At 38.6% G+C, this 11,743-nt stretch overlaps 4 protein-coding genes across 10 annotated transcripts in view; 1 reads left to right on the top strand and 3 right to left on the bottom strand.

Moving 5' to 3' along the window:
• LOC104770104 (G-type lectin S-receptor-like serine/threonine-protein kinase At1g11410) overlaps nucleotides 1-3,371 on the bottom strand; it is a 6,752-nt gene extending 3,381 nt beyond the window's left edge. For 3 of the 4 annotated variants that reach the window (XM_010494466.2, XM_019243392.1, XM_010494475.2), the window contains exons 1-5: nucleotides 3,287-3,371; nucleotides 3,079-3,203; nucleotides 541-2,974; nucleotides 303-422; nucleotides 10-212 (exon numbers count right to left, since the gene is read on the bottom strand). In XM_010494466.2, coding sequence (XP_010492768.1) covers nucleotides 10-212; nucleotides 303-422; nucleotides 541-1,825 — 1,608 coding nt within the window. In that variant the 5' untranslated portion in view covers nucleotides 1,826-2,974; nucleotides 3,079-3,203; nucleotides 3,287-3,371. The remainder of the gene's footprint in view (nucleotides 1-9; nucleotides 213-302; nucleotides 423-540; nucleotides 2,975-3,078; nucleotides 3,204-3,286) is intronic. The other variant, XM_010494459.2, reaches the window with a different exon arrangement.
• LOC104770122 (partner of Y14 and mago-like) lies at nucleotides 3,512-6,272 on the bottom strand. Of its 2 annotated transcripts, XM_010494494.2 has the most exons (6): nucleotides 6,180-6,272; nucleotides 5,975-6,063; nucleotides 4,669-4,927; nucleotides 4,409-4,522; nucleotides 4,094-4,324; nucleotides 3,512-3,829 (listed from the first exon to the last, which is right to left on the bottom strand). In XM_010494494.2, the coding sequence occupies exons 3-6, from the start codon at nucleotides 4,855-4,857 to the stop codon at nucleotides 3,680-3,682; spliced, it is 684 nt and encodes a 227-aa protein (XP_010492796.1). In that variant the 5' UTR covers nucleotides 4,858-4,927; nucleotides 5,975-6,063; nucleotides 6,180-6,272; the 3' UTR covers nucleotides 3,512-3,679. The 2 variants fall into 2 exon arrangements, with proteins under 2 accessions (XP_010492796.1, XP_010492804.1); XM_010494502.2 differs by lacking the exons at nucleotides 5,975-6,063; nucleotides 6,180-6,272 and adding an exon at nucleotides 5,765-5,952.
• Nucleotides 6,475-9,730, top strand: LOC104770081 (uncharacterized aarF domain-containing protein kinase 2-like). 2 transcript variants are annotated; one of them, XM_010494439.2, is made up of 5 exons: nucleotides 6,475-6,820; nucleotides 7,053-8,376; nucleotides 8,473-8,736; nucleotides 8,859-9,014; nucleotides 9,284-9,730. In XM_010494439.2, the coding sequence occupies exons 1-5, from the start codon at nucleotides 6,813-6,815 to the stop codon at nucleotides 9,401-9,403; spliced, it is 1,872 nt and encodes a 623-aa protein (XP_010492741.1). In that variant the 5' UTR covers nucleotides 6,475-6,812; the 3' UTR covers nucleotides 9,404-9,730. The 2 variants fall into 2 exon arrangements, with proteins under 2 accessions (XP_010492741.1, XP_010492735.1); XM_010494433.2 differs by having other exon boundaries at nucleotides 7,038-8,376.
• Nucleotides 9,975-11,743, bottom strand: part of LOC104770064 — a 3,044-nt gene continuing 1,275 nt past the window's right edge. The window contains exons 2-6 of one of the 2 annotated variants that reach the window (XM_010494423.2): nucleotides 11,543-11,594; nucleotides 11,023-11,086; nucleotides 10,754-10,918; nucleotides 10,575-10,640; nucleotides 9,975-10,482 (exon numbers count right to left, since the gene is read on the bottom strand). In XM_010494423.2, coding sequence (XP_010492725.1) covers nucleotides 10,330-10,482; nucleotides 10,575-10,640; nucleotides 10,754-10,918; nucleotides 11,023-11,086; nucleotides 11,543-11,594 — 500 coding nt within the window. In that variant the 3' untranslated portion in view covers nucleotides 9,975-10,329. Of the gene's footprint in view, nucleotides 10,483-10,574; nucleotides 10,641-10,753; nucleotides 10,919-11,022; nucleotides 11,087-11,542; nucleotides 11,736-11,743 lie in introns of both variants that reach the window. The other variant, XM_010494415.2, reaches the window with a different exon arrangement.

Raw genomic sequence — 11,743 nt, 5'->3', positions numbered from 1 at the left:
CTTCCATACCTTATAAACAGGTCCAAACCCACCTGCTCCAAGCTTGTTTTGAAAAGCGAAGTTATTCGTTGCTGCAGCAATCGTGCTAACCTCAAAGAGAGGCAACTCCCGGCTTCTAGATTTGTCCTCAAGCTCTTCCAGTATGAATGAGTCTTCAAGATCAAAAGAACTCGGAGCGAAGCTTCTTGAAGCTTTTCTACGCCTATTAGTCTCTGCACTTGTGCATGTTTTCAATTCATTAGCTGTAAGCTAAGCCAAACAAACATATAATCTTAAAAAATCATCATCAGAGTGATTCTTACGTCGTCGTTTCCTTATGAAACAGAACAAACTGATCATTAGTAACATCACGACTACAGCCAAACTGATAAGGATTACAAAAATTCTCCTCTTCCCTGATGAGCCATTTCCATTCCACCGCGCTGAAACAAGCAAACAAATATATTAAAAAAAAAGAATTCCTGTGCATTGATACGTCACTTCTGTCTCCTTTGTTGCAATGAAACAGAACAGTTTGCAGAGTATATGTATGATATGTACCTAACTCTGCCTTATCAACGCGTAGGTAGAAGTCTTGTCCCGAGCTCAAGTACGTCCTTGTATCCAACATATTTCCATGCCATGTCAAGCACCCTTTTTCTCCGTCTTCGCTCTCGTGGTATGCACTCGCATAAGCGACACAAGAACAGTTCTTCACGCACCTCTGTTCGCATTCCTTCAATGTTATGTTCATATAAACATTTACAGCTGATGTATTTGGAATCTTCACTCGCTTCAACTTTGCAAACCCTTCTTTCCCACTACATATCGAAGCTGGTTTTATCCTCGCGCACCCATCCGAAGCATCTCTTAAGAACCAATCTCGGGGTGTCCTAGGCTCGTACCCCGGTAAGCAAGAGCACTCAAACTTGTCTGTACTGGTGGAATCGCAGTAACCGTTAAAGCCACAGTGGTTGTAGATGTCACACTTATCCTCAGGAGCTGACCAGAACCCGATCCATCTCTTCTCCCTCCCGTTCCAGCTGAACCGTTGCAGAGTTCCCGTCTCGTTTAGCACCATCCGTGTTATAACTGAAGCATCCAACACTCCATAAGTGATTGATACTTCATCCGGGTTACTCACAAACGAGACATTGAAGATAAACTTGTTTGTCATTTCAGGCACACCGCTCCATCTCTGTCCTGTCCATGACCCAGTACGCCACCACAGAGTCGGACCCTTGTACATCATCATCTGAGTAAACCCTCTACGTTCTATCCGGTATGTAATGTTTCCAGGACCAGGGTCACCAGGTGATCTCCACGATGTCATAATACGATCCACATCATCTTGACGAGTGAATCCAAACTTCATAAAAGGAAGCAAAGTGTTTGTAGGATGATTAAAGCTCTCCCAGAAAATTTTCCCTGTGACAGGATCAAGCAGAACAAGGTTGCCTAAATCAGTTAGCTTCGCAACTAAAGCAGGTTCTGAGATCATATCGATAACACCAGTAGACCAGAGAGGCTCTGTTCCATTGACAGACGCATACACACAAAGATTCCCTCTGCTGCTGAACTTGATCAGACCAGATGTGTCATTAATAGGATGGTCTCTGTTTGCAACCCATACAATAGTCTGCTCAGAGACTTGAGCATACCAAATCCCAACATACCTGAGCTTTGAATTCCCCAGGCTGAAGAATCCAAAAGAAAATCTCTTTCCTTCAGAGAACATAACATCACCATCTTTCAAAGACTGTCTTCTCTGGATCGTGTTGTCAGAGAAACAAGATTGGAACAAGAGGGATAATAAGAAAATGAAAAAGATGAAAAAGATCTTCATTCTTTGTTGGTTTCTGATCAGAGTTTGCTGAAACGTCTAAATGATGTGTCTTATTAAAAGCCAAGTGGGTCTCAACTCAACTAACAACATTAACTGCAGAGATATCAAAATCAGTCACAAACTCTTCCGGATTTCTCTCAAAGGTTGAACTTTCAAAAGTTGTAAAAACTGATTCATGTGAGTGTTAGAGCATGACACGAACTAATATGGTTTACCAACACCGTGAAACCTTTCGTCATTGTCCACTGAATCATTTCCTTTTTCACTATGCAAGAAATAGTCCACGCCACCACAATTTCCCCCACAATATTAAATAAGTACTTATGTATTAAAAGACAAGCATATTATGCATTTTAACGACCTGGTTTTTACACAAATTTATTGATAGCTGAAACTTTCAAACAAATCAGCTTTTCCAATTTTCAGATATGTTTCTTCAAATGATCTTAAGCAGGAGGCATCTATTCACACACTCATATATTGGTATGTAGAGATGATGTTCTAGATCAAAATGTTTGTATGTTATGTCTGAATTTGGGTATGTACCTATTTCAACTGTGTCTACACATACATAGAAAACACTTGCCATGCTATAGCAGGTGAAGAAAAATATGATAATGAATCGCAATTAACGGTTAAAAATGAAAGAGCAACCGCGCACAATAAGCAGAATGGAGAACTAATCATAGAAAATAACTCTACCAGACATATTAACCACTACCCTTAAAATATATGCAAATTATTCGACGTAGACCATCCCAGAGCAGGTGAAGCCGTGAAGATAAAGTTGATAATGACTGTCAGTTCAAGTTTAAAAAAAAAAAAAATGCAACCTCCAATTAGAGTATAGCAGAAAAGGTATCCATAAATCCATCATAACCAAGCAATTCTAGCTTGTTTGTAAAAAAAAACTTGACTGCAGGTCCATCCGGTGCATAGAAGAACATTATGATGAGCAGAAGAGAAACATGTAATTGCCCACACATATCAGAAAGATAAAGCATACCTCAGTCCTCATTTGAGTTTGTCTGCCAAGTTATCTACTAAAAGGATATCAAATGGCCAATGTCTTCTCCTTAAAGTCTCACTGGAAGTTACAAAATGATGTTAGGCGTAGGAAAATATCAGTTTCTTCATTATTCTTGAAGCCTAGAAAAGTCAATGTAGAACGTATTCCTTTTAGAAATGGCAGTTGATCAGGACTGAAACTAGTAAACTAAAAGTAGCTTGCACATAATCAAACATTTTCTTACCTGTGTAGCTTCTTTCTTATGGAAAGAATCATCATGGCAATTCAGAAGAGTGCAGCGACAACCAAACTGACAACAAATGGTGTTTAATTTCCTCTTTCCGGATGAAGCATGTTGACTAAACAAATCTGTAACAGGAAGCATACATATCGTTATGTAAAGGTCTTCTTTACTGAGATGTACTTAATTACAGAGATGTATGCATATGTACCTATGTCGTTGTGTCTACAAATACGTAGAAATCCTCCTGAGCTCAAATATGCTTTGGACCGACCTCTAAGCCGTTTCTAGTAAGCACTCCACCTTGACCTGAGTAATGTTTGCTATATGATAGAAATGAGTGAATGACAGAGTGATGTTTGCTACAAAAACTTTACAGTTATATCATCTGTTTGGAAGCATTTGCTTTAAATTAGGACCAAACACAAACACAAAGTGACATCAAATCCCATGAAGATTTAGGTAGGCATTGCGCCAAGTTCATTAATCAGATCTGACAAAACCTAAGAAGTAACAACAGCCTCGTTTTCATTGATACAAATTTGGATTGGTTCCAGAAAATTTTCATGAGAAAAGCTGCAGCCTGTCTAAAAGTTAAGACCATTCATGTTGATGCTGCAGCAAGTAAAGCCTCCTTATCCTCTAGAGCCTTGAGCTCTTGTCTCCATTCCTCCAACTTGGAGAACTTTTCTAACTGCTCTGGCTTTAGGTCTCGGGGAGCCGTCTTCTGCTGTTGAGCTTCCGTGAGTCGGATCTGCAAATGTTAACAGGAGACAATTAGACAAAACTGCTAGCTTGGGTAGCATTTACCTGGTCTCAGAAACAATATTGCTATGATTTGAAAAAAATTGATCACCAGCCTCTGTCTCAAAATAGAATATTGCTACGCATTAACCTCGTTCCAAATCGTTTTCAGTCAATTTTCTTCAATTTATAGCAATAGTTTCCAAGCCAAAGGTTCTCAAACGTCTTATTCTCATTAAAGCAGCTGAGAAAGTTAGAAAGATGGAAATCTTACTTTCTTCTTAAGTGCGCGTATTCTTTTCTCTACATCTTCTCCTGTAGTTTCAGAACTGGGAGCGTCCCCAGGCACAACATTATTGGAAGAAACATCCAAAGCCTCCATTTGAGAAGCCGATACATTCATAGATTGGGATCCTTTATTTTGAGTCTGGATAGAAACAGCTTCTTCTTTGTCTACATTACTAGCTGATCCATCCTCAGAACTGTTACCTTTTTCTGCAGTAGCCTGCAGAGGTGATAATTTGAAAATAACTGAAGACCAAGCTATTAGCATATGAAGCTTACATATGTATAGAGTTAAAACACATACCTGCAATCTCTTCTCTTTCTTTCGTTCGTTCCTCTTAGCAGATTTAGTCTTTGGTTTAGGAGCTGGATCAGGTTCATAACCTGGAGGCCCCAGTAAGTCCATCTCCTTTTTCATCTATTGCAAATTAGATACAAATTAGAAATAAAGAAGCACGCTATCCACAACCAGTACTGAGAAAAATCAAAATTAAACGATTTGTTTTTACAAAAACAATGAGTTCAAGAACAGAACACAGAGTTGAGGGAACAAGGATTCCATACCAGAGAACCTTTGGACTGATATTTGACAACTTCATCTTGTGGAACATATCCAGCTCGAATCCGGATAGGCTTCCGGAGAGTACCATCAGGTCTACGTGTGGGCTCCAGAATTCTCTCACCTTCTTTGAGATTTTTGCTAAGTTCCGCCATTTGCTTTCTTTGTTCTCCGCTTTTGTTGCTGCTTCCCATCAGATTCCTTCAGATTTTCAATCACCCTTGTAACTTCTCTTCTTTCGCAACTATCAAGTAAACTGTTTTTCTGTAACAATTTTGCAGGGTTCATTAAAAGGTTCATGGAGTAAAACATTAGATACAAATATTGGTTTAACAGTGAGTTAGAACAGGTTTGTGAAAGACGCTAAATACACACAACAGTATAGTTCATACATTTAAGCTTGGGTATCAACAGTGAGTACACAAGTAACAGCAGATATTCTAAAGATCACAGAAATCAGTACCAAACATGTACTCAACAGCTCAAGTAAACATATGCTAATTATTAAAGATACGTTCTTCTCACACTTTGGACAATATAAAATTTGTAGGCAGAATTATATCCAACACACAATTTCTAAATCAAGGTTTCATATCGCCAAATCGTATTGTGCTGAGCAAGGAAAAACAAACCCCACTCTCGACCCTTATGCATTCTTATTCCACGTAACTAAATCCCCGCGTAATCATCAATGTACATCAAAACCCAAACGTAGAAGATACGAGAAGCTGCAAGCAAAAAAACTCAAGAAATTTGCCAAGTAAGACACCAGAGTCTCTCACTTTTCTATAACCACACAAACAATCAATGACTCGATTGCTTCAAATTCATACCGATAACTCAGTTCAATAGTGAAACACTAACTTTGACCTTCCCTCAGATAGTATAGTCAGATGTGTCCCATCAAACTCACTCAGCTCTTCTTACTCGTCAACAAAATACAAAAGTACAAAGTCTGAAGCTTTCTTTCTGTCTTATCATAAAAGTATAACCCTTTGGTGATTACATTGAATTTGGCTACTATTATGAGTAATAACTCTTTGATTACAGATCATAAAACCAATACATACCCCAAAAAGAAAAAAAAGAAAAAAAAAAAACCTTTTTCTGATTCCAAGTCAGAACGATCCTTAAAGCTCAATTCAATGCCTCTAATTCGTCTCCTTATTTGTAATCAAAACCAAGAAAAATCAACCAAATTTGATTTATCTATTTTTTTCCGGCGGCCGGAGTTCCTTACACCCGTGGTTCAATCATATAGAGAGACAGAGACAGAGAGAGGAAGAAAAAGGAAAAAAAAAAAAAACTGACCTTGAGGTTGGAGCTTTCCTCCACCGTCGCCGGCGAACTCAAGTGGGTTATATAGGATGAAAGAGGATTTGTCGACCGTGAACTTGACCCTAAAAGGAATGAGATCGAGACAGGTTAATTTGGGTTTTAACATTCTTCGTGTACAACTTTTATTAACTTTATTATAAAAAAAAAACTTTCCTTCTTAATGAGATTGTTTTACGACCTTAAAAAAAGAGTATGGACCAATCAAAATTGAATAACCAAAGGTAACTCGAGCTGTAAATTTCAATTTGAGAGAAGTTTTATACACTTATTAGGTAGGGAGACAAAATAATAATAAAAAACTTTAGAATGAAAGTTTCAATTAATTAAATGTGACGATACATAGACACGCACACAAGTTGTTAGAGACCGACCTAAGGCTTTTTTTTTTGTTTCACACCATTCCTTGGTTTGACAATGTCACACGTCGACGACATAATAAGATGACGAAATCAGAGTTTTTTATTTAGCGTTTTAAGCCCACGAGACGAGATATCCAATTTCCTTTTCTGGGCCTCTCTCTCGTCTCTCCGAACGAAATCACTGACCTGACCTATTCTCTCTCGTCTCCTTCTCTCTCTCTTCTCCGTGTCGGCTTTAAGGTCTTCTCCGGTAAGGAAGCTTCTTCTTCGAAACCCAATTAACCGCCGGACGGGAAAACGCTGACCGTCTAGTTACTCTACCCTTTCACCCTCCCAAGTTGAAGTCAATGAGAAAATGCTCCTCAGTTTTAACGTTTTAGAGATCCATACCCAACCACCTACGTTTTCGCATTTTCTCTTAGCTTTGGTTTCTCACCATCTTCGTCTTCGCTATGTCAAGGTTTGTCACCACTTTCTTATTTTTTTCTATTAGGTCTGTTGTGAATTTCTGATCGGATTTTTGTTTCCCATTTCCTCGGAGACTGATTTATGATTCTTAATGTAAGCTCTCTTGTTTTTTTTCCATAATTTATGCATAAAGTTTCGAAATTTACGAGTTTCTATGGTTCTTATTGTTGATCGGATCCTTCTCTGTTATTGGTTTGTTGCTATTGCAGATATTTGATCTCTAGAATCGTTGGAAAACAAACACAATCTCTTATCTCGAACAGGAAAGATAGAGGAACACAATGGGGAAGCTATAGAACTGCTTTTACAGCTGCTCTAAGGTCGCCTCAGTTCAGAGTTCACTCTTCTTCGTCTCCTAGGATTCCGAGTAATAATGGGCATTGTACATTTTCCCTTCGTGATCTTAAAGGAAGTCTTTTGAGTAATCATCTGTCACGGAGTTATTCTACTACTACTGCCTCTGCAACAAATGTAGTTAGTCATCATGCCCAAGTTGCTTGGAGAAGGCTTCATTTTAAGTATTCTGCTCGTATTAGTACTATTGCTCAGGCGTTTTGCTTGTCTCTTACCCGTTCACACCTGTTAATACCTGGCATCGTTGCTGTCACTTGTGGACAAGTAGCGTGGGCGCAAAGAGCTCCTGGTTCGGCTATAGATCACTATGCTTCAGATAAATCCCTCTATACAAGGGCAAAGAATGGTCCTATCTTCCTGTCTTCGTTACTGTTTTCGGTTATAGAGGCGTTTATTTTGATTGGGAGAGCTTTTTATATAGCTTGTTTGTTTACTCCGAGTATTCTGATGGGGCTGGTTGTGGAATCATGTGGGCCTCGTTTTAGGAAAGTATGGCTTCAGATGGTCCATCGAACTCTGGAAAGAGCAGGTCCTGCTTTTATCAAATGGGGTCAATGGGCAGCCACAAGGCCAGATCTCTTCCCCAAGGATTTGTGTTCCCAGCTCTCAAAGCTTCACAGTAATGCACCTGAGCATAGCTTTGCCTATACTAAGAAAACTATCGAGAAGGCATTTGGTCGTAAACTTTCTGAGATATTTGAGGAGTTTGACGAGGCTCCAGTAGCATCAGGGAGTATTGCCCAAGTACATAGAGCTTCTTTGAGGTTTCAGTATCCAGGACAAAAGTCCAAGTCTTCTTTGGTTGCTGTTAAAGTTAGACATCCGGGTGTTGGTGAATCGATTAGGAGAGATTTTGTGATAATTAATTTGGTGGCAAAGATATCAACTATAATTCCAGCTTTGAAATGGTTGAGATTGGACGAGAGTGTGCAACAGTTTGGTGTCTTCATGTTGTCTCAAGTTGATCTCGCGAGGGAAGCTTCTCATTTGAGCCGGTTCATATATAACTTCCGTAGATGGAAAGATGTCTCTTTCCCTAAACCTGTGTATCCGCTTGTACACCCTGCTGTTTTGGTGGAGACATATGAGCACGGAGAAAGCGTGGCACGTTATGTTGATGGAATGGATGGACATGAATGGATTAAGACTAGATTGGCTCACATTGGGACACATGCCCTCTTAAAGATGCTCCTGGTATTAACCTCCTCGTAATCTTTTAAGTTCACTTATAAGTCATAACTGATATATAGTTTATCAATGCACTTAATCTCACGTGAACTTTTACTTCAGGTTGATAACTTTATTCACGCTGACATGCATCCGGGAAATATCCTTGTCCGGAAAAAGGCTTCCCGTGGAGGCCTTTTCAAAACGAAGAAGCCTCACATTGTTTTCCTTGATGTGGGAATGACTGCTGAACTCTCAAAGAACGACCGAGAGAACTTACTTGATTTTTTCAAGGCGGTTGCGCGTAGGGATGGCCGGACTGCTGCTGAACGAACACTTAAATTATCAAGAAAGCAGAATTGTCCCAATCCAGAGGCTTTTATCGAGGTAATAATATTTGCTCCAAGGTTCTTTTACACCTCAGGATAACAGTTGACTGATCTAATATATGGAAGATATCTTTCAAAATTCTTTCTTTTATGATGGCTAATGCTTTTAGACTCTTACAGGAAGTAGAGGAAGCATTCAAATTTTGGGGAACCCCTGAGGGAGATTTAGTACATCCAGCAGATTGTATGCACGAATTACTTGAGAAAGTAAGACGTCATAGAGTTAACATTGATGGGAATGTGTGCACTGTGATGGTGACAACATTAGTTCTCGAGGTGAGTCAAAATCGTCCCTACTTTCAAAATTTAGTGTAGATATTAGACCATACTAAGTTGATGTTTGATGGAAGGTTTTGAAATACATTCCTAAAGAGCGTGGAACCGAAAACTAGCTTTTATAGAAATAGAGGTCAAAGATGTTGTAGTTGAAACTGTTTGTAGCTTAGAGCCTTAGAGCATTGTGTAGCTTCGTTTGATCCAATTACTTGTATAACTCCAGAGAAATTAAATTTTGCTTTTTATCTGAGTAATCGGTTTGATTGTAGGGTTGGCAACGAAAACTCGACCCAGGATATGATGTGATGCACACGTTGCAAACAATGGTGTTGAAAACCGACTGGGCTAAGTCTCTTTCTTACACGGTAGACGGTCTGATGGCGCCGTAGGAGAAGAAAGGTTCCATCTTTTTGAAATTTTGTTTGTAGGACTCGAAAGAAATTACACATCTTAGATGAGTGAGCATAGAAAGAAAGTACATGTTCTTGTGTTCCTCTTGTTTATTTTTTGTTTTTTTTCTCTCTTTTGCTTTTTATTGTTATGGATTTTGGTTCATTCTAACTACATAGAATTGTATTTACGTGGTGGTTTCCGATGTTAACCACCCGTTTGTTCTCTGAACCGAAGAACAATGAACAAAAACAATGAAAAAGACTGTCTGAGAATGGTCCAGAGGATTTGAATAAAGTGTTTACATCTGTGTATGTCTCTGTTTATCAATTGTCTTCTTCGTTTTCTCCTTTTGGCTTTGTTGTTTGATTTTGACAAGGGTACATCTGTGTATGTCTCTGTTTATCAATGTCTTCTTCGTTTTTTCATAGCAACGACCAAGACCAAAATGCCACACGCACAGTACATTGTTTATAGGTTTTATTCATTTCTATTTTGCATTTTCACTGGACGATCAACGAGTATGATCTCTTGTATTTCAATACTAATAGTCTTAAACACTCCATAAGATGGGCGCTGAATGATCCAAATCTTCTTTATCTGTAAATTACAATGGTTGAATATGATAGCCATCATCAAATGCATAATCATACAAACAGATGGCTGTATACACAACTCGCACTGGTTCACTATTAGCATACAAATGGCCTCTCTCAGCCTCTACTCTTTTACAAGGTTACAGGACGTTTTCATCGAACCTACATGTTTGCTATATATCACAGTTTCGAAAACAAACATGAAATTTTTGTTTTGACACGAATCTCTTTCAACTGTTAGGCAAATCAATCACCACAAGACAATGATGATACCAACGCCTATTGCAGACCTCGTTTGCGGTTTATATGAAGTATCTGTGTCTGTGCTGTTAGGGTTGAGATGACATAGTTGATACAATGACTGGAGGTGAATGCAGCTCAAGAAAAGCTTTTCCTTCAGGATAGCCGCCTATGCAGAGAGTGTCTCCTCGACCATGCCAGATACCGTCATGGACATTGTTCATCTCCAGTGTTTTCGATTCCTGCATCGCATCACATCACAAAAAAAGTTCAACCAAAATGGCATAATGGATACAACTTGTTTTCAAGAGAACGATCTGTGAACAATACACACCTGAGTTAATGTACAGAATGGACAGACGAGATGGTGGATGAAATCGTCAAAGAAACTATCAGTACCCTGTCAAAAGTAAGAGTATCAAAAAAAGGTCATGATGCAGAAAAGAAGACAAATAACTTTCTCGTAACACACTCAATCAAGAGAACACAAACAAAAAGAAGGAATGTGCTTACTCTAATGTTAAACTTCCTTCTTATCTGCATACGAAAGAAACCCAAGTAGGATCCAATCAAAAGAACAAAAGCGATAGCCAGGTAGAGAAAGCAATGCCTTTTGGTTATAGCAAAAGCAGCAACGTTGAACAGGATACCAGCAATGAGAATCATATGAACAGCACCCTGACACATAACAAAATTGGTCAAGAGAAAGTCAGCATCTTTCCATGAGAACGAAGCTACACAAAAAAATTCCAGAGATCAACTATATTTATAAGATCTTATACCTGAAGAAAGCAAGAACCAAAACCAGTCCTTGTCATGTTTTTCCCGAATCTGTAGCATGGACAGCTGAAAAAACAAAATTTCAAAAAATTTTAACACTATTTTTGAAAAAGTCACATCATGCTTCAATATCACTCTTTCATGAATCATAAAAAACTCAATCAGTCTAATTTACAGTAAAATGGTTGTCCCATTATTATGCACCAAATGTTGAAACACAAAACACCACAAATAATAATTCAAGGCGACAAAAAGCTAAAATATTCAGAATATATGTTTCTCTCTATCTCTATCATACTATATTCTAAAATATTTGACCTTAATTTGACTTTATCAATTACCACAATAGAAGAAGAAGCGTTAGCTCATCAAACGAAATGTCAACACAAATACAAATTACGCAAAAAAAAAAAAAAAACCCAAAACTTTCTCCAGTCAAAATTTCCAATTTCTGGAAAAAAAAAAGTTTTTTTTTCGAATTAAAGAATGATATGAGAAGAGAGAAACAAAAAGAAACCAAACCAAGCGGATTCGATACAGAGATGACGATCCTCGAAGCAATCCATAACATCGCCTTCCCAAAGCCGCAAAACGCCGCCGCCGTAATCATCCTCCGTCGAATCGTCACCATCGTAGCTCTCGAGTTTCCTCCATTTCCCCTGAGTCTGAAGCGCAACCGTCGAGCAAAGCAGATCGAAATCCAACACAGAGATTCCTTCAAGT

The sequence above is a fragment of the Camelina sativa genome, chromosome 3 (genome assembly GCF_000633955.1).
Source record: "Camelina sativa cultivar DH55 chromosome 3, Cs, whole genome shotgun sequence".
Taxonomy (NCBI): domain Eukaryota; kingdom Viridiplantae; phylum Streptophyta; class Magnoliopsida; order Brassicales; family Brassicaceae; genus Camelina; species Camelina sativa.
This window is presented reverse-complemented; position numbering and strand designations above follow the sequence as displayed.

What these genes read in the sequence shown, in the direction of transcription:
- LOC104770122 (XM_010494494.2), bottom strand. Translation starts at nt 4,857, where the DNA reads ATGGGAAGCAGCAACAAAAGCGGAGAACAAAGAAAGCAAATGGCGGAA. An exon ending in AGAAAGAGAAGAGATTGCAG is followed by an intron (nt 4,325 to 4,408) that starts GTATGTGTTTTA and finishes TCACCTCTGCAG; the next exon opens with GCTACTGCAGAAAAAGGTAA. An exon ending in TACGCGCACTTAAGAAGAAA is followed by an intron (nt 3,830 to 4,093) that starts GTAAGATTTCCA and finishes TAACATTTGCAG; the next exon opens with ATCCGACTCACGGAAGCTCA.
- LOC104770081 (XM_010494433.2), top strand. An exon ending in ATCCAGAGGCTTTTATCGAG is followed by an intron (nt 8,737 to 8,858) that starts GTAATAATATTT and finishes AGACTCTTACAG; the next exon opens with GAAGTAGAGGAAGCATTCAA. An exon ending in TGACAACATTAGTTCTCGAG is followed by an intron (nt 9,015 to 9,283) that starts GTGAGTCAAAAT and finishes GTTTGATTGTAG; the next exon opens with GGTTGGCAACGAAAACTCGA.